We start from the raw sequence: 27440 nt of genomic DNA, 5'->3' as shown, positions 1-27440 counted from the left end.
TTTTGTCTTTTTCTTGCCCACGCCATTCGTATATTTTACAAAAAAAGTATTATTTGTTACAGTAAATTTAGAAAAATAAAAAATAATAAAAATTAAAAATCAGCCACTGCATAAAAGAATGTCTTTATGTAATAAAAGAAACAATCAATGACCAAATTAAATTTGAAAAAAAATTAATTTGATAATAGTGTTTGAAAGATATAAATGATCTTCTAGACTATTTTTTGAACACTAAGAGATTATTTTTTAACTTTTTTATTATCATTATTTTTTTAAAATTAATCTTGATTAGTGATGGACTGAAACAGATAAAAAGCCAAAACCGAAATAAACCAAAATTTCGGGTACTCAAATTTGGTGTCGTAACCGAAACTGACATTTTGGCAAATATTTTACCGAAACCGATGCCAAATTATGGCTAGTCAAAATTTATTTTATTAGAATAATTTATTTAAAAATGCAATTTTATATTTCATGTTTTTTTTTTATTTGTATTATGTTAGAATTAATTACACCTGTATCCTAAATTGAGATTTAATACATAAGTTGGCGATATGAGTTAATAGCGAAATTTAACTAGTGGAAGATTTTCTCTGCAAAGATTTTTTTGAGGTATTTTGTAAAAATTCTCAAAATATTTTGTCGAAATTCTAAAAAATCATTGTTTTTCTAAATTAGATAAAAATCAGTTTTTGGTATGTTCAACCAAAATTTCGGTTTTTACTCAATTTATAAAAAGTACCAAAACAGAAATTTCGATATCAGTCTAAATTGAAATATTGACTGAAACTGATACTGAAACAGAATTTAGGTCGATCACTAATCTTGATGTTGTTTAAAGGTTTTTTTTAAAAAGACTGTCTGGTTTATTGTTCTTGCTTTGGAAATGGGTCTGCATTTTGCAATTTTATTCTAAGTTTTGTATTTTGGTTTCTTTTATTCAGCGTAGTTGTTGTTAAAAACCAATCTAACCAAAATAAAAGTTATTTCTGGAAATGATCTGAAATAATTGTTGTCTTGAATAAACTAATTTAAATTAGTTCATTGCAGACATTAATAGCACTTAATAAATAAACAAACAAACAAAAAATTAGTTTTCGTTTCTGTTAGACCAGGGGCAACCAGGGCCATCCTGAATGGGGGTGTAGGGGGTATCCCCTCCTCAAGCTGTTATATATGCATTTTAGTTAGCAAATTTGTACATTTAGCACTTCAGTTGGCAAGTTTTGAATTATAGTTGGCAAATGTTAAATATTGAAGACCTTTTTTGTGTGTGTGTATGTGTCTCTAGTTAACAAAAAACACATATAATAACCCCCTCCCCCCAAGAGACACCTCTTTGGAACAGCCTGACAACGACCATGCAGAATAAGAGAAGCAAAAAGCAGCAACATAGCTACAAATATGCCCGGTTCCTTTAAGGTAAACTTTTATCAAGGCCACTAACCTATTTCCTCCTGACAAAAAAGTTAATACTAAAAAAAATAAATCAAAAAAATTATTTTTTTGATTTATTTGTTTTTAGTATTAATTTTTGAAAAAACTCTTTATTTCTAAAAAGTTATAAACCCCAACTTGAAAAAGAAAAACAATATATTAGAGACAAAAAATAAGGGTATGACCCCCCTTTCCCAGGAAACAAATTTAACATGTTCATGTTCATCGGCACTACACAAATGGTCCCAGAGTTCTAACAAGTCTGAAAGATAAAGTAAAATCAAACGAAAAAAAGAAAGATTCTAAAAAAGTGGAGTTCCATGATTCACTCTGAAAACAATTTTAACATATACGTTTATCAAATTTACCAAGACAGTGAAAGTTTCAGAGCTCTAGCTAGTCTGGGAAGGTAGTGAAAAATCAATCACAAGATTCCGGGTCAACTGATAGCCGATAAACAACTTGCGAAGTCAAACTAATATTAGGTTAAGTTTTTTATTCATCCCTATGTGGGTTGGACACCAAGGCAACAAAAAGGAGGTTATTAGGGTGCTCACAACCTATAGTAGAAGATTGAACAGCTTTCCTTACCATCTTTTTTCAAATAGATTATATATGATAAAACGCAATAAAAGATTATATTTGATAAACACTCCTTTAATCATATAAATTGTATCAGAGTTTAAATGACTTAATTTTTTGAAAACTATTTTAGCATTGATGTCCTTGCAGATACCTAAAATGTTATATTGCATCATATTACCATAACAAAATACTTGATTGAAAAGGCAAATACAAAGAAAAAAAACTAGAGAAAAAGCGCGCTCTAACAAACAGTGACTTAGTCAAGGTTTACACATGCATGAATTACCCATAGCTTAGAAATTATGCCACCTTCACCCCTTCCCCCACCCCCTCTGCCAAAGTTTCATGGTCCTTACCCTATTTTTGCACCAAAAAAAAATAAAAAAAAATCAATGATTATTTAGCAGCCCCTATTAGCACTTATGTGGCAAGGAACCCATTTCTACACTCTCGGTATACCAGCATGTTATTTATATTTGCCCCTAATTATAATAGTACTACCCTTTTTGATATATGTGAAAAAAAATCCTTTCCTGATGCCCCACCATAAACACTGTCCACTTACATCAGAGTATTAACTGTATTACCCAGAAGTATTACCCTGAAGTGTCCTCAAACAGGCAATGGATTTGAATACACTACCTATCTCAAAATTTAAGTTAAATCAACATGAAACAACTGTTCTTTGAGAAAGTAAATAATATAGCTTACATTTTACTTACTTACAAAGTTTAAAATTTTAAAAAGAAAAAATTTACTTTTATTTGTAATTGTAAATAACAATTTTTTTCAAATTACTTTTATGTAAGCTGTTTTTGCTAATTAGTTACTTATACACATAAAAGTAATTTGTTGTTATAATGTAGTTTTATTTCACTTTGTAATGTAAGTGTTATGTTTATAATAAATAACTTTTTTTACATATAAAAAGTAAATTACATTTCGATGTAAATTTTTTACATAATTATAACCAAAATTACTTTTCAAAGTGAATTACTTTGCAGGACTTACCGTTATATAAATTCATGTTACATGTTTTTATATAATGGTAACGTTTTACTTGTTATATAATTTATGTAAAAAAAAAACAAATAATTTTCAAATATAAGTAAATTATAGATTTTTATAATAGTTATGTAAAGTAATTTACACTTATAAGTAATTTGCGTTTTTACATTAAAATAAGTAAAAGTGCCATCCCTATTACAGAAGACCCAATCAACCTTATTTCATGCAAGAGTGTTGTAGATACTTTTTGGATCTGCAAGTTGATGTCTCGCCAACTCATTGAGTACAACTTTTGCAATCTTTGCCGTTCAACTTATTGGATACTGTTCATTTTCAGATATCTTAGCTACCATTTTACCAGTGGTCTTTGATCGTTTCAATGAGGTTGTGTAATCATCACTTGTACTATTATCTTCTGAACTTTCACTACTAGAATTGTCTTTATCATCAAATAATTGACTATAATTTGTTTCAAATTCTTTTCTTTTAAGTCTCGCGGATGTATTGTAATAGGCTCTGTCACAATACAGCACTGACCTTTGCACCCATTGAAAGATTTCAAAGTTCATAAAATAGTTTGCTTCCAGATTTTTAAATTCAGCATTTTTGGGCAATAAGTTAAATAATTTATCCCAGCTATTTATATTACTTGTCTTCTTATTTGTACTATGTGTTGATTTAATAACAAATTTATAATTTTGAATAACAGACTTTAGTGTACATCATATAAAGTGTCATTTTTAGTGATGAATCAAAATTTAAGCTGGTTAATTGCAAATCAAGAATTGCTTGGTCCTTATTTTGCTTTACTTTAGTTTTATGTTTTGTTTTGTGGAGATTTACCAATTTCATTTTCAATAAACATATCTGAATTTTCAAACAAGTTTTTTTTTTAAATTAATTTTTAGTTGTATAAATATTATACAACTAAATCAATTAATTAGTTGATTAAGTATAAATTTAAAAAAAAAAATGAAAAGTTGGAAAACTATCATTATGGTATTGTTATGGTTGCTGATAGATGTGCAACTGAAAACTGCTGTCAAGAAAACAAATAAAGTCAAATGAATTGAAAAATCCTAACAACTCCATTGGTTAGAAACACACTTCATTGAATTTATAGTTCAATTGTTATTTATAGAACTATATACCTAGTAAAGTAACCAGATAATTTAATTGTGGTATAATATAGGGTTGAGCCTATGAAACGGTCATAACATGCTTATGGAATATATTTACTATAATGTATTATAAAATGTAAATAAAAATATAAATGTTTCACAAGATATAAAAATATAAAAATAGATACGGAAGTGTGGCAAACGCAAAATATTATAACATATTAAAAATAAACAGACTGTTCTAGTAATTTATTTTAACATTAAATAACTAAAAATTATAATAAATAGTCTAAACTTCTTTGCAAAGTTCTTGTAAGTTGTATTAAATTAATAACTTTCACTGCATAACCTTTTAACACAAAGGTTTTTACTAAAGTTAGCAGTTTTTTACAAAGATTTTCTGCTGTAAATATAATTTATAGCGTAACGCTTGGCTATATACAATGCTTTTTTTTAGATAGTATGGGTGACTGAAGTTATGATGTAAAAGGCTCATTTTATCTGTTAGCTTCCTGTATAAAGTATTTTGGATATATCTGTCTTTATATAGTGACAAATCCAAAAAATTAATTATCATCAATGTAACACCTATAAAAAGAGTTTGGTAACTAGTTCTAATTTTATCATCTCATCTGCCCATAAACAAGTTAGCATATTAGGGTACCATTCTCAAACCCATAGATGTACTATTAATTTTTAGGTAGAACCTATAAAAAATTTATTTAGAATAAGGTGACATCTGCTGTTACAAAAAAATAGTTAAAAGTATTAAATTGATGGAATTGAAGTTTATGAAGAAAATGATAGTATCTTTGATATATGAGGGTAGAAATTCTGCCACTGGTTGTATATAATGCGTAATAAATTTAGATAAATGGTCAGTTAGACCATTATATGCTGAAACAATAGGTTGCAACGTTATCTCCTTATTGTGAGTTTTTGGTTATCCGTAAAAAAAAAAGAAGCAACTAGGTGTATCAGAACATAAAAAATTTGCAGTTGTTTCATCTATTATGGAGTGGACACTATTGTGTAGTCTATAAGAGTATTTACATTGTTTAGTATTCTTACCATTGGGTTATGCAGCAGGAGTTTATAAGTATTAACGTCTTTTAATAGATAGTTAATTTTATTCTTGTATTGTACCTTATACAGACACCACCTCATCTGCTCTTTTGAAAATAATGTTTCTTTATTATAACGTAGTTTCTCTAATGCAATAGACTGATAACATTGGTTTAGTTGATTAAAATAATAGTTAATTAAAATCTAATGTTGAATTATCCAATACATTGTTGGATAGATATCGGATATGTGTTGATCCAAAATAAAGATAGCCAAACTCATCAGAATTGGTGAGTCATTAATCTTGATGGCTCTTCAAAACTGATAACTCACCAAATTTGTTGACTCTTAGGAATGACAATTCTTCAAAATTGTTGACTCATCAATAAAAGTTAAAGTCAGTTAAAACTGAGTTTAACTTAAGGAATTAATTCAAAAAAAAAAAAAAATCTTATTCAACTGATGATCCCAGTGATCTGATGATTTCCTAAAAAAACTGAGTTTAATTGTTTTTGTAAAAAAATAATCAAACTTTGTGATTAAATTGAAAACCTAGTAAATAAATTAAACTTTAATCAAAATTAAACAATGGTAAAGTAAATTTTTAATTCTTACTATTTTTTTTAACTTCAATTTTGACAAATAACAGTTGTTTATACTGATATGTGCATCATGTATAGGTTTTTGAAATAAATATTTTTATATTATAAAACAATTTTTCAAATTTTTTTACAAATCTACTTTAATGTTCTTAAAAAAGTTTTGTGTTTTCTATCATATATGCATAATTCTATAATATAATATATGCATAATATATGCACTTTTATATGATATGCATTATATATGCACTTTTATATAATATGCATAATATTCTTCATTTTATTAAAGTTATATCTTTTTAATTAGTTATTAACTTTAAAGGAGAGATGGGAGAATCTCAAGTTTTGATCAGCTTCTATGTAACTACTAAATTTTGTTTAGGCATTTTTCTCATTGGTTACGTTTGGTTTTCTAAAGGAATTTTTCATGCTTTCTGAAATTCTAAGGTATATTTTATGCTTTTTGAAGTTGAAAGATTTTATTTTCAAAAATTTTTAAAATTTTTAAAATAAATACAATTGTTACATTGAAATAGTCTCATGGTTATGTTACTTGAATGTTTTAAATCTATTTATTGTCAAGAACAATCAAAATTGTTTGTGATAATAATTAGATTTGATACAAATCAAATCTATTTGTTTTCAAATTATTTATTGTCAAATTATTTATTGTCAAATTATTTATTTTCAAATTATTTATTTTCAAATTATTTATTGTCAAATTGAAAACAGTCTAAGTCAACATTTTACCTTTTGAACATTTTTTTCAATTGTTTGAGAAACAAAATTTAAGAATTTTAGTTGAATTAAGATTAAATAATTTTAAAAATAAATAATATTTTAAAAGCTTATATTTTTAAAATTTATATTTTTAAAAAAGATTTGATTAACTAGTAAATTTTATCATTTACTAAAAAATTTTGAATTTTTTCTATACTTCCACTAAATTGACTCTAAAATGAAAATAAATTGACTCTAATAGATTGACTAAAATGAAATGTCTCAAATGTTTATTTTCATTTGAAAAAGCAAAATACCATAAATAAAAGATGGTAAAACACTAAGATGGCGAAACACTAAGATGGTGAAACACTAAGGTGGTGAAACACTAAGATGGTGAAACACTAAGATGGTGAAACACTAAGATGGTGAAACACCAAGATGGTGAAACACTAAGGTGGTGAAACACTAAAATGAAACTTAACAAGTTTTAAACTGGCTTCATTAAAGTTAATTCAGAGTAAAACACTAAATAAAAAAAGACTAAAATATAAATATAGTTATATTATATTTTTATATATATAAACCGATTTGGTTTACCTTCCCTTTGTATCAAATGGTGTCTCTACCAACAAAAAGATGTCTTTTAATTCAATAAAACAAATTAGGCTAATAAAATAAATCATAAAAAGATACATTTTAAAAAGCATCAAAAAATTTATAAGGAAAATCCTTAATAATGGGAATATGTATAATAATCGATGATAATGTGTGGTGGGGAAATATGCAACATGAATCCATCAGCAAGATAAAGGTGATTTGCTCAGTTTTCTGTAGCTACATAAAAGGTAAGGGAAACTAATCATGTGAACATGTGTAGTCTGAAATTTATTTTACCATAGCAAAACTACACATACTCATGCTTTTCCCTTCCCATCCTTGTTTCCCTAGAAAAACAAACAAGGGGGAAGTTACCTTTCGCCTTGTCCGTTTTTCAAGGTAAAACAGTAAATCACTAAGAATTTATATAAATACATGAATCAATAATTCAATTTTGCTTTTGAAATTGTGTGATATAGAAAAAACCCTGATTTGATACGATATTTATAAAGCAGCGTTGTAAAAAATGTTAGCAATCCCAAAAAGTTACTAAGCAAGTAAATTTTCTCAAAAATACTAAAAAATAAATAAGTGATCTCTAATTATAAAAATGGTTTAAAAAAATTTGTTAAAAGTCATGATATAGTCTTGCATTAATAATTGAAAGATGTTTATTTCTTGATTTAGCAATTAACTTATTTAAATTTTTTTATAGGAATCATTGGATTGGTCCAAAAGTCAAAAAATCACCTAAACTACCTAATATTGATTTATTAATATGTCATAAATTTGTTAAGGATCATTTGAGTCATTGTGAGGAAGATCTTTTAGAAACAAGGTATGTATTTATATGTATACATATATTACGTATATATACATATATATACATACATATATTTATATAGTATGTATAAATACATATATATATATATACATATATACATATATATATATATATATATATATATATATATATATATATATATATATATTTATATATATATATATATACATATATATATATATATATATATATATATATATATATATACATATATATATATATATATATATATATATATATATATATATATATATATATATATATATATATAAGTATGTATATATACATATATACCTACATACATACATATATATATACATACATACATATATATAGTATGTATATATACATATATATACATACATATATTTATTTTTGGTGTGTTTATTTATTATTTTTAGTTATTAATTGTATATACAGTAGAGTCTATTTTATGTTTTTAGACAAGATGGATTTAGTGGAAAGTCATTTGTTGATTGGTTATTAGAAATGCAGTTGGTAGAAACAAGAGATGATGCTTGTGTATATGCAAATGTTTTGTTACAAGGTCATGTATTAATTTCATTTAATGGATATGAAGGTTTATTTAGTGATGACGAGGTTGTTTATCAATTTGCAAACTCTTCTCTTCAAACTGACACTGAAAACTCATTGTTTTATTCATAGCAATATTTTTGACTGCATAATAATATTTTTATCGATTATGTGTCAAGACCTTCAATAATTATGTGTTAAAACTGGGTTTAACCATAGTGCTCATAACATGTCTGTTGGAAAAAACATTGAAAAAAATTTATTTCACTTTTTATAAACTATTTCTTATTTAAATAATTATATTTAATATTGTTTGATAGTTACATATTTAATATTTGTATGCATATATTTATGATATAAAATATTGTTAACTTAAATTTTTGTTTTAAAATTTTATATAATTTTTATCTTTGACTTAATTTAAGATATTTTGAATTTTGTGTCCGTATTTTAGTCCATAATTTAATAAATTATGGACATTATTATTAATAATGTTTGATTTAATTTTATTTTAGCATATAAGATATGTCTAAACTATATTTTGATTTTTTTTTCAACACTCTTATATTTATGTGTGACTTTTATCTAAATCCTTTATTTTAGCATACTTTACTTATTTTTAAAGTGTAATGTACCTCTTTATTACAACATACTACACTTATTTTTAAAGTGTAATGTACCCTTTATTACAGCCTTCCTTCACTTTTTTTAAAAGGGAATGCACCTTTTATTACAAAATACTTCACTTAATTTAAAAATGTAATGCGCTCTTTATTTCAGCACACTTTATTTATGTCTAAAGTACAATGCACACTTGCTTTACAAATCATCAATGATCATTTTGGAGATATATCAGAACAAGTTGTGGCTTATCTTCTTCAAAATGGCCAAAGAAGCTTAAAAGATATTTGTGATAATGTCAAAATCAGTAAAGATGAGGTAATTTGATTAGTGTAAATATCAAATTGATAACCAATATTTACATTTCTTATGTAACCTTTTAAACTTTAACATATTAGAATACTTTTAGTAAATTTTCATTTTTGCTTTACAAGAATTGTTTTATACAGTTAAAACTGGTTAAAAGTTATCTACCATAATTAATGATAAAAATAAGGAAAAAAGAAACTGCAGTAGTGCCCTAAGTTCTAGGGTTGAAAAAATAGATAGGGAAGAAAATAAATGTAAACTATAGTAGTTAACACATATAACCATTTATATTAAAATTTATACTTTATGTGTTTGTAATAGATTAATTTTAGATTTTATAATTTTGCTATATTATATCTTGATGATTTTAAATCTTCATAGGTAAAAAAAGTGTTGGTCATACTAATTCAGCACAATCTTGTCAGTTTTAACAAGTATAAAAACAAATTCACAGAATATCAAACTGAACTTCACAATATTATTAGGCGTAGATCTTTTCAAAGATATATCTACATTGCAAAATTAAAACATGGCGACATTGGGGAGTTGATCATTGAAAAATTATTGTTGAATGGATGTGACACACTTAGTAAAGTTGCTAAAAGAGTTACGGAACGTTTAGAGGTTGATGATCCTGAAGAACAGCGACCAGATCAGTCAGTTGTAATAAAAAAATGTAGTGATTTAATTTCTGCTCATTATTTAATGCGCTATAAATGCTTACACTATCCAAAAGAAGGTAAAAAAGAAACAAAAGATATTAATCCAAACGATGTGTTTTTGTTTCCACAAGGTAATGAAGTGTTTTTGTTTACATTAGTTATGTTTCAGAAAATCTTAAATTTTTCATAAAAATATTTTTATAAGCTACTAACTTTATTTTCATAAGGTGTTGGAAAGAAACGTAAGGCACAAACAAAAGCAGATGAACCTATTTCAAAGAAGCGAAAAATTGATAGGTTCAATGTTTTTAGTGTTGTTTTTTTTTATATATCAACTTTTATATTATAATTTTAAACTGTTTGAACTCAGGAACTCTTGATACCTATTTTTACTTCTTGACTTTTAACATTTTACATTTGACTTGTGTTAAATGTTATTACTGTGATTTTCAGATATTTCTTCCTATTATTTTTGTCTCTTTAATATTAATGGAATTTTGAGATTAATTTTTTTATAAAATTTTATCCACTTTTAATAGTTTTTACATCAATTAATTAATATTATCAATTATTAATATTATCAATTATTAATATTATCAATTATTAATATTATCAATTATTGATATTATCAATTATTAATATTATCAATTATTAATATTATCAGTTATTAATATTATCAATTATTAATACTATCAATTATTAATATTATCAATTATTAATATTATCAATTATTAATATTGTTTTAATTAAAACTTAAGAGATGTTAAAGTTGAATAACTTTTGAAAATTGATTACAAATAAAACACATTCATTTATAAAATTGGAAGTTTCTTTCTTTCATTGGAATGATATACTTTTTTTTTAATATCAATATGTTAATTTTTTTTTTTTGCTGTTTTTTTTTTTTTTAAATAGAGGTTTGTCATTTTTCTTGAAATAGAGGCTTGTTTTTTTTCTTTTTTCTAAAGTAGAAGCTTTACTCATTTTTTTTCTTAAATAGAGGCATGTCTCATTTTTTTGGAATAGAAACTCATCTAATTTTTTTTTGAAATAAAGACTTGTCTCTTTTTTGTAAGTCAGTTTCTTATATGTCAGTCAGTTTCTTGTATGTCAGTCAGTTTCTTATATGTAACTCAGTTTCTTGTATATTAGTCAGTTTCTTGTGTGTCAGTTACTTTCTTATGTGTCTGTCAGTTTCTTGTATGTCAATTTTAAATGCATGAGATTTTTGTATGTATTTTTTATGAAAAAATCTTTTAGAGAATAAATTTATTTTTATTTTTATTAATTATTCTTAATTTATTGTAGTGAAAAAGATGAAGAAGCTGGTGAAAATGAACAAGTATGTATACACATCAGCTTTATCCCTTTTAAAGTTGTCTATGTTCCCTTTGTTATACAGATTCTAAAATGCAATGCAATATAACAACAATGGTTTATTGTATTTTTTAATAAATTAAAATGTTTCTTTTTTAGTATGAGGATGATGGTGTATACTGGTATGTAAATTTTGAAAGGTTGGATCAAGATTTTAATGACCAGGTATGCTTTATTGTGTTTAATTATAGCAATTGTGTTTTATTATTGCCAACCATATATATGTTCATAGAAATGGTTTTATAATCTAATACCTCAAGATTTTATTGTATTCAAGATGTTACAATAATGAAATCAGTATTATTTATGTTAATACAATAACAAATTATGAAATAAATGTATTGTTATGTATTATGTTATATATATAACAAATTATGAAATAAATGTATTGTTATGTATTATATATTAATTATGTAAATAAATTAAATCAGTATTAATTATGAGGAGATGTTAAGTTATAAGATACACTTTTGTATTTATTTAGTTAATTACACGTGCAGTTGTAGAACGAATTGATCAGGTATATTTTGTTCTATTATTTGTGCAACTAATGGTTACATAAAAGTAATGATCTTTGATAAATTTATCATTCTATTTATTAAAATATTTGTTGTTGTTGTTGTTGTTTTTATTTTATTATTTTTTTCTTTTTGTCTTTTTAAATTTTATTTAATATTTCTTTTTAAATTTTTTATGTTTTCTTTTTTTTTAAGTAGGGTAATATTTGATATCATATTTTAGAGCGCATCAAAGATAGTTGCAACTTTGCTCAAAATGACAGAGCTAGAACGAAATATTTTATCAAAAAACACTCGTAGCATATCTATTTTTGATGTATGTGTTATGTATTTTGTCATTAACTTTTTCAAAAAGTTGTTTTTGGATCCAACAGTTTGAAAATCTACCTTCAATTTTATTTGAATGAAGTTCAATTTTTTTAAAAAAAATTTTGTTTTGATATGTTTATACAATTTTATAGACCATATATAACATTAAACACAGAAGTTAAAAGTTCCCATGTGAGCTATTCCTTCTGTGTGAAGACTGTTAATGCTTCTATGTTTGTGTTATTATGTATGTCAGGTAAATTAACAATCAATTTACCTGACAGAAATGTGAAAAAAATTTCCTTTTATTTTTTAGTTGATAAAAAAGCTGCCTTCAACTCCAAGACTTGATCAACAAGAAGTGTATCAGTATCTTTCTCTTCTTTCTGATGAAAAGGTATTCATTTAATGTTTTATATTTTTTTACTTGTATTTATTAAAATGTTTTATTTAATGTTTTATATACTTGTCAGAAGGTGATCATGGTATTATTGAAAAAAGTATTTTTTTAATAATTTACTTTTCTTCTACAGACAGGAGGGTTTGTCAGTAAAACAGATGAAGCTGCTGGTGGAATGTATTCTGTCAGTATCTTTTTTTTAAATTAAAAATATATTGTATAGATTTGAACACTTAATTTTTTGTGTAATTTAAGCCTGATGTTGTAATTTGGTATAGTGTATTTGTAGAATTTTGTAAAACATTTGAAATAAAATATTTTACAAAATATTTTATTTCAATTTTTGGAAATAGTAAACAAAATAATAAAACAAGTTTAAAAAAATATTTTGAAAAAAGAACTGAAAAACTTTGATGTGCCTCAATTCAAACTGTTTAAAAATGGATATAAATCTGATGAGCTATTGCTGATATCATTTACTTTAGTAGTAAGTGATCCTAAGTGAGATATTTAATTAAGTGAGATATTTAGTTAAGTGAGATATTTAATTATGTAAGATCATTTTTGTTCAATCACGTAATTCTATTAATCAAAGTTAGAAATAAAAACACTTAAAGATTTTAATTTAGATATATATTTTTGATAAATCTGTCATTATAGCCTAGCCTAGCTAGGCCTTGTACTTTTAAAATACTTTTAATGAGAATAATATTTATTTTTGAATTCATTAAATGTGAAATTAGATGAGAGTTTTGGAACCTATTATATTAAATACCCATTGTGCAAACCTATGATATCATGGACATGCTATCAAAATATTCAATTGATGAATCTTTAATTTGTTTTTCTTATTATAAAGATATACAAACTAGTTTAGAGATGATATGTGAATCTGTATGCTCTACTATTGTTATGGAAAGGTAATTATAACATTGTTTTATTAAAGTTTTTAAATAGATATATTTATTAGAAAATAATTTACAATAAGTGTTTTTTATATATATATATATATATATATATATATATATATATATATATATATATATATATATATATATATATATATATATATATGTATATATATATATATATATATGTATATATATATATATATATATATATATATATATATATATATATATATATATATATATATATATATATATATATATATATATATACATATATATAGTGCTTATTGTATATATATACATACATATATATATATACACACACAACTAAAGTTTCTCTTATGGAGACAAGTTTATGAAAAAACCTATACTTACAGAGACAAAAAATTAAATGCGTTTAACTATGCATTTTTGTAACTAAACATTTTTTTGCAAAAGTCCCTGTTAGCAAGTTTTATGAAAAGTAAAAATTACATACATTGGCCAAATAAATGAATAAAAGTATGAAATATAATATAAAATAACTAAATAAAATTATAAGAATAATAATTATAAGAAGACTGGTTATTAGTCAGAGCAATTTCTAGAGTTTAATTGTTGTAACAGCAAATTCCATTTTTCAGAATGAAATAAGTTTCAGTTTTTGTAGTTTAGAAAGTAATGAAAAAAGTTCTGGAGAGATTTTTTAGCTTTTGATAGATTAGCATCAAATGCATGATATTTATGGTAGAGAATCAGCAATAAATGTTAAGACTATTTAGTAGAAGGGAGGGAAAAAAATATCTCTAAGGAGGAGGGGGACGATGACTCATGTTTTAGTTATCTTTAGCAAATGATAAAATAATGGCCTATGAGTTAGCAAGACTATATGAATCAAACTCGCATCAGCATATTTGTGGTCACTGCAAGCTCATGAAGTTTAGTATTTAGACAAAGGTTGTCAATTAAATAAATTTTTTTACACAAGTTCTAATGTGCAACGTACAATTTTATGTTGACAATAACTTTTGAATATTCCAAAGGGTTTTAAAATCCTAACACAATTTACAAGATTTTCACTCATCATAAGCCTTTTTATAAATGATGGTTATCTACCTATAAAAGTTTCTTAGCTTGACAGCTCATTAGTTAAAAAATGATTTTTATCATAAATCAATAGTTCTTCAAGTCTTTCAACCTATTTTTTCACTGCCAAAAAATATATGATGCAATTCAATATTAAATGAACGACATATTCCAGCTTCAAAGATGCATTTAATTACTATTGATAATGTGATAATGCAGAAAATATGGCAGCTAAAAAAAAAGAGGCAGGGCACATAAGTTTGTATTAAATGTTTCTGTTATTCTACCATAAAATAAAATAAGAAAAATATTATTTTAGCTAATTTTTTTGATTTAAGACTTGAAATAAAATAAAAAGTAATTAATTAAAAAAGAATAGGATTAAAAGTAAATAATTGTTTAGTTGTGGAGAGCAGGTTTTCCACGAAGAAATTTGAAAAATGTATTAGATGTTCACAATTTTAAGTACATTCTTTATATTACCTGTTATTGGTGTTATCTTTTAAATATTTTTTAAATTTTAAGTTATTATTGTCTTGATATTTGTATATAGTTCATTTTATGAAGGTTTTCTGGTTGTTGTTTTTTTTTGTTATTTTTTTTAAAAGTGTTTCAAATTTTCTACATAAATTCTTTATCTTGACACAATTTTCTTTTATAAATTTAAATAAAAAACATTAATTTATGTTTTATTTATTTATATTTATTATTTATTTTTAAAATATTTTTATTTTATGGTTAGTAATACTGTTCTATTATTTTAACCAAACTTGTCTAATATCTTTGAGAATAAGGGTTTGGCACCAAGTATTTGTTTACCTTGTCCGATTCCAGCAATACCCAATCAGTTATTATCTTAATATAATCAATTTTCATCTTAATTTAACTATAAGATTTTTGAGAACAGTTTAAACAATTTAAAATATACTTTTATAATATATATATATATATATATATATATATATATATATATATATATATATATATATATATATATATATATATATATATAATATATATATATATATATTATATATATATATATATATATAATATATATATATATATATATATACACATATATGTATGTATATTTACAAAGTATAAAAATTTATATTTTTCAACACAGATTTGGATCAAAAGCTTGTCGTGTGTTTAGACTCTTAATTCAAAAAAGATTATTAGAACAAAAACAGGTATTTGTGGTTGGTTGCATTGAATATTTTTTTAATCTTAAAAACTTGTATTTTTTTTTTTTTTTTACTATAGATTGGTGAATTGGCAATGATTCCTTTCAAAGATGTCAAAGAACTTCTATATAAACTTTTTGAAGAAAGCTTTTTGACTATTCAAGTAAGATTATCATGTGTTTATTGTGTGTTATCAAATCAAACAAAATGTGTTTTTATTTAATGGTATATTTTTTTAGCATAACGTTTGTTTATTATATATAAATAGCAGTTATGGCTCAGTAGTTAAAGTGGTTCGATGCCAAATCTGGTCATAAGCAACATGGTGAAAAAAGAAATATAAAAACTTCCTTGTTTTTATATTTCTTTTTTCACCATGTTGAAATATAAAGAAATATAAAAACTTCCTTCCATTCCGCAATGCTTTGTGGCAAGACTAAACAATCTTCCTAGATTACCTTTAAAAAAAACTTACAAAAGTATGTTAACATTAATTTGTCATATATTTATCCAATTTTTTTCTTTTACCTAGGAAGTTTCAAAAACAAAAGATTATGCACCTTCCCGGTCTTTTTATTTGTTTGGTGTCGATATGCCTCAGGTTTCAAGATTACTTCTCAACCGTAGCTATCAGGTATTGTTTACAATACAAATAATAATTTTACTACTCCAACTACAAAGGTAATAGAATGATTTTATTCACAGGCAATGGGAAATTTAATGTTGCGTAGAAAGTTTGAAATGGAAGAAAACAAGTATGTAATTTCAAAAATATATTTAATTAAGTTATTATCGTTTTGTATTAATATAATGTTATTTTGAAACTATAGTGGTAAGCATTTTAAAATCGTAAAATCATTATCTCCACAATATTATAATAATAAAATTCAAACCATTATCTCTATCATATCATAATATTAAGACTTATCTTAAGAAAAATTTGTAATTTAATTGTGTAATCTTTTTTAGTTAAGGGTCAACTACCCTCAAATTTTTTCAAAGATTGGATTTGTTTTTTCTAATAATTGTTGACCAAAATTTTATGTAGATTTTGAATCTGCAAAAAAAAATTATAGATTTCTTCATAAGTTTTTGTTTAATTTATGTTTTTTTGAACCCAAGTGAAAAATATTTGCATAGCAACGCGTTGCTATGGGGTGAATATTTTGTTGGTGAACTTATCCTGGAGTACTATTTCAAATATATGTTTTGATTTATATCTTCTTTGCTAAATAATATTCTGTTCCTTATTATATTCAAACATAGGCCATTTACAATTGCGATTTTATCAAGTTATTAAAGCTAATTTATCCAACAGCAGAAACAAAAAATATGATAAAATCCTTTTGATGTTTTGGATGATTTAGATGTTATTAGAAACACAAATATGAATGATAGAGTAAAGCAGAGAACAAAGTACCACAAAAAAGGAAGAGTATTTAATGTGCAGAAAAATAAAAATGCATGTAATGTAAGTGGATGTAAGTTAAATGACAGTAATATTTTAGGTGTATCTGCTAAGAAAGTTAAATTCATTACAAATGTACCAAGTAAAAACATTAAAAAAATTAGTGGTTACAGAATTATAGGCACTTAAATTTTATCTAAAGTTCTTTCATTGTTAATGTGTCGTCAATGTGAAAACTGTGCACTGTATCTAGGTGATCACCATGAAAAAAAGAAAGGTCTAGCATCGTTGCTATATTTGAAGTGTACTACACTATCTTGTGCTTATAAACATGAATTTTACACATCAGATAATTGTGATAAAGGTTTCGATATTAACAACAGGACAATATATGCAATGAAAGTATTAGGACATGGTCATACTGGAATTGAAAAATTTACTCAGCTCATGAATATGCCTAAACCCATGACACCCAAAAACTATACAAAAATAACAACAAAAATAAAAAACCTTGTGAAAAGTGTTGCAAACGAGACAATGTCAGATGCTGCAACTGAAATAAATGAAAATGCAACTGGTGAGGGTATTGTTGATGTTGGTGTATCATGCGATGGATCGTGGCAAAAAAGAGGATATCAGTCAATGAATGGTGTTTTTACTGCAATTTTAATAGATAGTGGAAAAGTAATTAATGTTGAACCTATGAATAAGTCATGTAAAGCATGCTATATGAAGGAAAAATTAAGAAAATCAAATCCTGATGCATATGCTAATTGGAAAAACAAACATATTTGCTTGTACAATTATCAAGGTACAGCTGTTGGTATTGAATCTGTTGGTGCAGTGAGAGTTTTTAAACGTTCCATTAAAAAGCACAAGTTAAGATATACTGAATTTCTTGGTGATAGGGATAGCAAATCCCATCTTTCTATCAAAGATATATACCCAAACATTGAGGTAAAAAAGTAGGAGTGTGTAGGACATTACCAAAAACGAGTTGGTACTCGCTTCGCAAGTTAAAAAAAAATTTTAAGGGTCGTGGTCGACTAACCAATGTAGTTATTGATCACTTGCAGAATTTTTTTGGTGGAGCTATCTAGAGCAATTAAAATGATTTGAATAAAATGAAAAAAGCAGTATTAGCTTGCCTTTTCCATGTAGCTTCTTCAAAGGAAAATAACTATCCCATTTACTGCCCTACTGGAGTCGATAGTTGGTGCAAATATAACATTGATAAAGTCTTCTTCCGTATACAAATCTGGACCAGGAATTCCTGTTGATATTATTCACAAAATCAAGCCTATATATGCTGATTTAAGTAAAGATTCTGAATTAGTAAAGAGTCTGTATAGCAAAACCCAGAATTGTAATAAGAGTTTTGATAATTTAATATGGAAAGATTACTAAAGAGTAGTTATGCTGGTTTAGCCAGTTTAGAGTTCGGAGTGTACGATGATGTTGCAAATTATAGCATTGGTATGAAGTCTGTCATTTTAATTTATGAAAAACTAAATATGAAACCAGGACATTTTACTTTAGCTGGTTGCAGACTCATAAACAAAAAACGAAAGTTGTTACAACTTAAACGAATGTCAAAGAATGATCACCAAAAGTCAATAGAAAAGTCCAAGGAATATTACAAATCTGGTAGTTTTTTAAATATTCCTTTAAAAAGTAATTTTTTTAAAAATATGTTTATGAAATGAACAATAATTTATGATTTTATTTATTGTTTTGCGTTTTCTGAGAATTTGCTTTTTAAACACGCCGGTAAAAAAATCTTGAAAAGTATACATGCTATCATGATGAATTTTTCAGGGATTGTTCTTTTGATATGATATGATCGGAATAGAATTTCTAATATGACTCAAGATTTTGAGTTATTAAGTTTTTTTCTTTGCATTTTGACCTTTTTTTTAAAAACCTAATTTGTCTGTAGCCTTTTATGGAAAAAAAATATTCAAAAATCTGCTTCGTTGATATCACAAATTTAGATATTTAGAACAGTTCTGAAAATCTTCATTGACACTCCTTTACTCACAAGTCTTTATTTTTTTTACGGCGTAAACACACTTTTTGTAGTATTTTCAGCTATTTTTTTGGTTACCATAGCAACGAGCTACCATTTTATGTGTTTTTTGGTATTTTTAATATCAGTATAATACTTCCTATGTGACTAAAGAGAAAGTTACTGTATATGTGTAGTTTTAAAATTTGAGGGTAGTTGCCCCTTAAAAATTTCAGTTAGTTGTTTTACCAGAGGTTTTTCTTGGTTTGGTGTAAATGAGTTGTTTTCAAAATTTAAGTTTGGTGACAATAGGGGTAAAACAGAAATATAAGAGTGTTGAACAATTAACTTTAAAATCTTTATTTAGATTATGATCTTTAAAATTTGATAAATGTGTTTTTTACTATGATGTTTCCTTCGTTTTAAAAGTGATACTTTGTTGTTTATGATTTTTTTTTTTAAATAGTCCTTCTGTATTAGCGCCTACATTAAATTCGTTTGCTATATTAAATTTGTTTGATACTCCCTCCGTTCCGAAATACTATTCCGTATTTTGCATTTCCGATTTGTAAAGAGTTATTCAAAATAAATTGTTGTTAATTTTTTTTTATTTTACATAATAAAATATATATAAAATATATTTTATAATAAAAAATGAATTAGCAACATTTATTTTCATTGATATTATTTTACGTTTTGCTATTACGGGTTTATTATAGGCGTTTACTTGAGAAAGATGAAAAAATTGAAGGTATCTTAGCAGCGCTTTCAACATCAAACGAACAGACTGAGCAAGTAATCCAAGAACTGGAAGAGTTAATAACACCGACTGAAAAAGAACAATTAGCGAAACTAAAGTTAGATTTAGCAAGGTAATAAATAATATGCTGTCATTTAATTAAATATCTTGTCTGTTTCCTAGAAATCTTTTTTTATCTCTATGTGCAATTTCATTACCTAATTAGTTATTATTATTAGGTTAGAACAAGGTGAAATTCAATTGGCGGAAACTATTTGTGTGCTACAAAGTTATGTCCGTTTTCATTAAACAATCAATGAGTTACGGCAAAAAAAAAAAACGCGAATAGAATTTTTATATTATGAAAACTAAAAACGATTTAGTTTTTTATTGGAAAAATTATCAAAAAGTAAAACTTCCAGAAACATTTATTAACACATATTTCGATACTTATCGATATTTAGAACAATATAAAAACATATAGAACACAATTTCAAATTTCTTCTAAAAAAAGATAAAATACGCGTTGTTTCCATGGATCAAGAAACTAGAGTTGCTTATATTATTCAAATGGGAAAAGTCTATAAATTTTGGATCTGATTTAATTTTTAATTTTAATTTCAACAAAGTGAAGTTGAAGGAAAAAAATACATTGTAAAAACAAAAAACTACAAGTATATAAAATATAAAATACACGTGATACGCATTTATTTGCTCATTATTATTAAAGTTTCTGTGTTCGTTAATTTCTGCACTGAACCTGCAAAGCGTGTTTATAAATGCAAAAATTCTTAATTTGAATGGAATATTTCTTTAGATTTTTCTCTTTTTTTTTCCCTAAAGTTACAATTTGTTTCCGGATCCGTCTTCTTCTAGGTCTGGTTATGTTTATTTTATTTACAAGTAACGGTCTTATTATTTATTATTATTTTTCTAATAGTTAAATGTTAGGGGAAGGCGGGAGGTGGTAGTGGTATTGTGCTCTATTTGTATAGGGCAGCTTAATTTTATTTCGCCTAAAACCAAACATATTTTGTTACTGAGTGAATGAGCTGAGGTTTCAAAAATAAGCATAATTACGAAGCCTAAAAATCAAATTTGTCTTAACTGTAATCTTAAACTGAATAATTGATCTTGAACTGTATAAAGATGTTGAATTAGTAATCGTGCCTATATCGATTACTTTAGATTGTAAAATATATAAAAATACAATAAATCCTAAAGAGTCTCTAAAAATAACTTAGAAAAAGAAAAAATATTCGACCCTTCTACACGAGATAATAATATAATTAATGAGCTTAGTGCTATAAGTACTTAAGTCACAAAAAAAAATGTTTTGAGAAAATCTACTTTAATCAGAGATATAACACTTTAAAATAAAGACTTAAAATGGCTGATCAAAGTAGATTTTCTTAAAACATTTATTTTGAGACTTGAGTACTTTTAGCACTAAGCTCTTCAATTATTAAACCGTTCCGGAAAAAGTGCATCTAGTCTAACGTTGATCAAGATTTAAAATCTACCGTGAACCAGAAAAATTAAGTCAAAATGACTTCAAATAACGTAATAAACGAAGAAAAACTTTTAAAAAATGTTCAGTTGGTGTACTTTTTGCCTGGGATTTAAATCAAATATTAATACAAAATGACTTTAATAATTTCTCGAGTTTGCGGGTCGAGAAAGTATAGTTATAAGAATAAATAGTAAAAAATACTTTCTGTTGTTTTACCGTTTTATATTGAAACTCAAATAAACATCACTATCTGTTGTATCTTGTCCGTTATTGTGATATAATCTGTCTAACTTAGCTGTATATTCTTTTGCTTTTATTTTTTCAACATGAATTTTTTAAATATGTTTTAAAAAAATGTTTTTCATATTTTATCATGGCTTTTATTTATAGAAAACTGTTTCCTTTTAGACTTTTAGTCAACATATGTACCAGGATATTCACCAAGGTAGTTTTTTAAATGAATTTAATTAGAAAATTAAATAACCTCATAATTTTTTCAATTGAATATGATATCACGAGATACATTTTGTATGATGAAGCAATTCGCGAATATGTATCAGTTAAGTGCAAACGAGAACAATTGTTTTGAATTTGTTGTTGTTATAATTATTTATAATTATGATAAAGTCTTAGTATAAATGCTATTTTTTTAATTTTAACAGAACTTGAAGCCTGTCGTTTCATTTATTTACAAAAACATCAGGCTATTTCAGATGTTTAGAAAATTTAGCTTCTGGGGTGCTAGAGTAGAGCCCCAAAAAATTGATCAGTTCGCGGCTTTAAAAAACCACAATCCGCCACTATATTGACCCCAAAGTTTTTTTCTAAGTTTTACTTTTCACTTCCTGTCACCTATATCTAGCTCAAGTAGACAAATCAACTACAGAGCTAGAGTTTTTCTCAAACGTAAGTGATGTACAGAATCAGATAACGTAAGTGATGTACAGAATCAGATCATTTGATTTAACGCAACAAGGCCCAAGTGATCAAAAACAAGCTTTAGTGAAGGACTTTGTTAAAGATATTGCTATAACATCTGTATCAAAAAATATCTCATCAAGAGATCCAATGCATGTATACTAAGCTTCTGCATTACGAAGATTTTACTTCGAAAAACTTCGAGAATCGAAGTATTTTTCGAACTTCGAATTTTGAAATTTAAAAATATGTACTTCGAAAACACGGAATTCGATTTTTTCGAAGTTGAACAAAATGGTCCTTATAATTGCGTATACAATCAAAGTATTTCGAAGTAGGGGAAAGCGTGCACCCTTGATCATAAAATCCAGGGCGCATTATGTTAATAACATTCTCCTAAATTGATAATAATTGTAAAACTAATATTGACTATAAAATATATATAAATATGTATATATACTTTCTTAAAGTTTATTAGAACCATAAATATAGAAAACTTTAAAATAGTTTTATAATTTTGTCTTTCGTAAATTTTTGTTTAGTTTTTTCCCCCCTGGATTTTAGGATCAAGGGTGCATACTTTCCCCTAATGAAATTCGAATTTTAAATTTTCGAAGTTTATATTTTCAAAGTTCAATTTTTTTTCAAAGATTTTTTAATTAAAAGTTTGCTATTTATCGCACATTGTATATTGAATAAAAATTAATTTTGAAATATTTTTGTTACGTATATAATCTTTAAATTAAAGTTAATATCAAGGTTGGCAACGGATGGAGCGGTGTTTTTTACAAATGAGTAGCCGTTGGTATCAATTTTGTTTACCGTTTCATTGAAGTGATTTTTTTTTTTTTTTATATATATATATTAAATTTAATTCGGAGTTTTTCGAGTTTTATTTTAATATTGTTGTAACCAATGAAAAGTAATTAGTAAAATATTCAACTTAGTTCTTAAAGTACAATCAAAGTATTTCAAAGTAATGAAATTCGAATTTTAATTTTTCGAAGTTTATATTTTCAAAGTTAAATAAATCTTTAGCAGATAGTATGGTTTGTTTAGCACTAATTTATAGTTCTAGATTTAGTAAATACAAGTTTTTAACAAAAACAATAATTTACGACTTTAACTGATTAAATATCAAAGTAAATAAACAAATATTCAATATATTATCACGAAACATTTAGTTGTGCAACTTGAAAAAAAACCTCTCTACAAGTTAAAAATGGCTCCTTCAACAAAATCATTATGGAAAGAGTTTGAAAAAATATAGGCTCCTGATGACGCACCTTCCTGTGAGCGTGATCTTTCTGGAAAGTGTAAGGAATGCGGAAGAATTCTAAAAATGAAAAACTCATCAACTGACGCTTTAAGGTCTCATTTAAAGTGTCACAAAGGAATTCTTGCTAGAGTCGTAGCATCTGAGCTAGCAGAAACTGAGCAAGATGACGCGAATTCACTGGAACTTCACCAAGCTTTGGTTGATGTTGACGAATATGAAAAGAACCGTGACGGTAAGAAAATTTAAAATACAGGCGGCCCTTGTTATGTGCCATCTTTTTATTTAGCTTTAGATGTTCATAAATAAAGTTTAACTGTTTCAATTTAATTTTTTTCAGATTTCATCAACTGTCCATTAAACAACACTTCTCTGAAAACAAACAAACAGAAGAAGTTGTTGCCAGCCCAATCCACACCTAACAATTCAATTGTTGGATACTTTCAGCCCAAAGTTTCAATTTTTGACAAGCGCCAACTTGACAATGATTTCGACCTACTTGAGCTGTTGGTGAGCTGTTCCCTCTCATTCAACATTGTTGAGACGGAAGGATTCAAAAAGTATGCGGCCAAAAGGCAACCCAGGATGACGGTCAAGTCTGCAACAACTTTTTCAAGGTGTGTGTGTGTGTAAAATTTTTTCCTAGTACAGCATGCTGCTGTCAAAAATAAGTTACTGCTGTAAAAACGTTTGTATGGATAATTGTAATTTGAATTAAAACTCTGGCATTATATATATTTAATTGGTTATTATTATTTCATTCTCATTGCTTTACGGACAGGTAAAGCAATACATTTCTGAGGAATTGGCTAGAGAACTCAATAACAGTGAAGACCTTTGGGCTTCGACAGACATGCGGACAAGCAGAAGCAACGATTCTTACATATCTGCAACACTTCATTTCATCAACAAAAACTTTGAACTGAAAAAGTTTGTTCTTGCTTGCCAGCCATTTAGTGGCCAACATGCAGCTGCAGCCTTAGCCAAAGCTTTGGATAAGGTTATGCAAACAGGCCTTTCTTTTCGCAGAGCCAGCACTCAAAGGGTTGCTGTGCACAATTCAGCAGCTAATATAAAGGCTGCAATTCCAAAAACAGTAGAGATTACAGACTCTCTGCTTTGCGCTGATCACTTGATTAATTTAGTGCTGCAAAAAGTCAACGAAAAGAAAATTTTTAAGTCTTTAAGTCACAATGGGACGTCCAATCTTCTAAGGAAGACGACAACGACATTTACAAGGCAATCAAACAAGCCCAGGATCTCTCTGCAAAGGTTCACAGAAGTTCAAATTGTCAAAATGACATCAAAAAAAAGTGTCAAGAAAATGAAGGTAATATTAATAATATTTTGGTCTAATATTGAAACTTTTAATTTAATAAAAGTATTTGGTAAAAATTAACATTACACATCTCATAAACACTGAAATACTGTCCACCCCCTCCTCCTCCTCATACATGCAAATAATTGTGACACTTTATATTTTGTTTTTGTTTTTTTATTTTTAATTTCTTACGTCAAGATCATCACAGACTGCTTGACTAGATGGAACTCGAAGTCCATGATGATTACCTCTGTAATTCGGTTGAGAGAAGTCCTTGAAGAATTGAGAGACAGTAAATGTGAATTTGCTGATGTCATTCCGTCAGAGAGTCAGTTTTTACTTTTGGCGGAAGTTCAACCCATCTTGGATTCATTCCGGAAAGTCAGCAAGGCCTTTTCTACTGACAAGCATCCTACACTTCATCTTGCCTGCAGCCAACTGGTAAACCTTTAGATGAAGCTAAACTCCATTGCTCAATCAGACATACAATCTGCTACAAGACTTTGTCCAAATTCTGACTGGTAAGCTGAATAGGCGATTTGCAAACAGTGGAACAAAGAATCACTACCATGCTATGGGAAATTTTCTCCACCCCTTCTTCAAGGGTGCATTGGTGAAAAAGTATGGTGATTTGGAAGGGCTCAAGGACAGGTTGGTGAATGAGCATCCAAGTCATCAAGAATTTTTGTCCCAAATCATGAATGCTTCCCTTAATCTGACAGGGTCTGACTTTGACCTTGACGAATCTGAAAAAATGGCATTAAAAATGTCTGGAGAAGAAATTCTGTTCAGGGATGGAAAGTCAAAAATTGAAATTGAGTTAGACACATACAAAGGTCTCCATCGTCCCGATTCCTCAAACACTGATATCCTAAAGTGGTGGGAAGCCCATGCAAAAATGATTCCACTACTTTCCCAAGTTGCAAGAAAATACTTGGCCATTCCTTTAAGTTTAGCATCAAGTGAAAGGGTTTTCTCAGCTGCAGGCAGTGTGTTCACTGATTCAAGAACAAAATTGGATCCCCAAAATGTTGACAAAATTGTTTACCTCAAGACCAACATTGGAAAGATGAATAATCCAAGATCTGCTTTGACAATTGAAACAGCAGAAGAGGAAATAGAAAGGAAATCCAAGACCTACCAAAAAGATCAATCTGCTGTCACTCCACTACGACAAAACAAGAGGATCCGAACAAACAGGGGTTCCATTGATATTTCTGATGATTAAACTTAATTTGTACATCTGTATATTGTAATACAAATCAATTACAAGCAATAATAGTTGTTACAAAGAATAAAATCTAAAAAAAGTTTTATATATTTACTTTTCTGTTTTGCATAATTTTTACGCTCTTAAATCCATTAAAAATGGTCTAAAACTGGGTTTGATATACATCAGGAAAGTTTCGGAATACTTCGAAAAAAATTCGAACATTTTCGAAGTCCGAATTTGCTTTGATTGACTTCGAAACTTTGACTTCGATTTTCGTAGTTACAAATGTACAACTCGAGACTTCGACTTCGAAAGACTTCGTCACCCGTAATGCAGAAGCATTATATACTAAATGTATACACGGATTTAATCGTAAGTTCAGGCGGAAATGTGGCTAACTTTTTCATTTACTCGATGAACTATTTGGCGAGCTCAAAAAAAAATCTTTTTGGGGTAATGCTGAGCAATATAAGAAAAATGCTTAAAATGCTACCAGTAAAGCTATTTTTCTCTATAAAACATTTTGATGGGAAAATTAAGATATTACAGAAGGTAAACAATCAAAAAGAGAAAGATTCTAGCTATTGATCGTGGTACTGGACATGCTCAATAAAACGCTTTAGTTAATATACTGGACTAATATGTAATATATGATGACTTAAAAGTTTTATGCTTTGATATAACTGCTACAAATACAGGAAGACTTTCTGGTACCTATACCAGGTTTAGTCATAAATAAAATTCAAATGTACTAAAGCAGGCTTACAGGAGGCATATTTATGAACTGCATTTCAAACACTTCTACGATAAATAATGCAGTGTAAAAACTAAATCTACAGAAAAACTAATGTTCAAACAGTTTCAAATAAACTGGAATGACAGTAAAAGTTTTACCTTTAAATTTTAATTTCATATTTTAGTTTTAAAAGTAGTTTATTCAGTTTGTTAAATATGATACCTAATTTAATAATTTTTAAATTATTATTAATTATTATTATTTCCATATTTTACCTAATTTATTGCTAACACTTTCTTACAAATAAATTTAGCGAATACAAAGAACAATATGATCAGTGTTCTAAAACAATTTTAAATGGAATTGATGTCATAATAGTTTCAATGGAATCGCATTCATGGTACCTTGATGAAACCTTGGCTTCGTTTGCTCT

At 26.5% G+C, this 27440-nt stretch overlaps 2 protein-coding genes across 7 annotated transcripts in view; both read left to right on the top strand.

Annotated features, from left to right (window-relative positions):
* Positions 1-8904, top strand: part of LOC101234708 (lysosomal cholesterol signaling protein) — a 70573-nt gene extending 61669 nt beyond the window's left edge. For 3 of the 5 annotated variants that reach the window (XM_065815532.1, XM_065815530.1, XM_065815528.1), the window contains exons 12-14: positions 6198-6262; positions 7851-7973; positions 8423-8775. In XM_065815532.1, the coding sequence (XP_065671604.1) occupies positions 6198-6262; positions 7851-7973; positions 8423-8645 (411 nt within the window). In that variant the 3' untranslated portion in view covers positions 8646-8775. Of the gene's footprint in view, positions 1-6197; positions 6263-7850; positions 7974-8422 lie in introns of all 5 variants that reach the window. The other 2 variants (XM_065815529.1, XM_065815531.1) reach the window with 1 other exon arrangement.
* LOC100198787 (DNA-directed RNA polymerase III subunit RPC3) lies at positions 8845-20736 on the top strand. 2 transcript variants are annotated; one of them, XM_065815533.1, is made up of 16 exons: positions 8845-9452; positions 9825-10236; positions 10333-10402; positions 11414-11447; positions 11582-11647; positions 11967-12002; positions 12224-12316; positions 12626-12706; positions 12843-12897; positions 13569-13629; positions 15815-15881; positions 15955-16038; positions 16408-16509; positions 16581-16630; positions 20011-20163; positions 20270-20736. In XM_065815533.1, exons 1-16 carry the CDS (start codon positions 9276-9278, stop codon positions 20337-20339), a joined length of 1611 nt encoding a protein of 536 aa, XP_065671605.1. In that variant the 5' UTR covers positions 8845-9275; the 3' UTR covers positions 20340-20736. The 2 variants fall into 2 exon arrangements, with proteins under 2 accessions (XP_065671605.1, XP_065671606.1); XM_065815534.1 differs by having other exon boundaries at positions 9264-9452; positions 20275-20736.
* The last annotated feature ends 6704 nt before the right edge of the window (positions 20737-27440 follow it).

Source organism: Hydra vulgaris, chromosome 13, assembly GCF_038396675.1.
Source record: "Hydra vulgaris chromosome 13, alternate assembly HydraT2T_AEP".
NCBI classification, from domain to species: domain Eukaryota; kingdom Metazoa; phylum Cnidaria; class Hydrozoa; order Anthoathecata; family Hydridae; genus Hydra; species Hydra vulgaris.
The sequence above is the reverse complement of the archived record's forward strand: the minus strand, read 5'-3'. Positions and strand labels throughout refer to the sequence as shown.

Excerpts from the sequence above, each read along its gene's own strand:
- LOC100198787 (XM_065815533.1), top strand. The coding sequence starts at position 9,276 with ATGCGCTCTTTATTTCAGCACACTTTATTTATGTCTAAAGTACAATGC. Across the intron at positions 12,898-13,568 it reads TGGTGGAATGTATTCTGTCA|ATATACAAACTAGTTTAGAG; the intron begins GTATCTTTTTTT and ends CTTATTATAAAG. Across the intron at positions 20,164-20,269 it reads CTAAAGTTAGATTTAGCAAG|GTTAGAACAAGGTGAAATTC; the intron begins GTAATAAATAAT and ends TATTATTATTAG.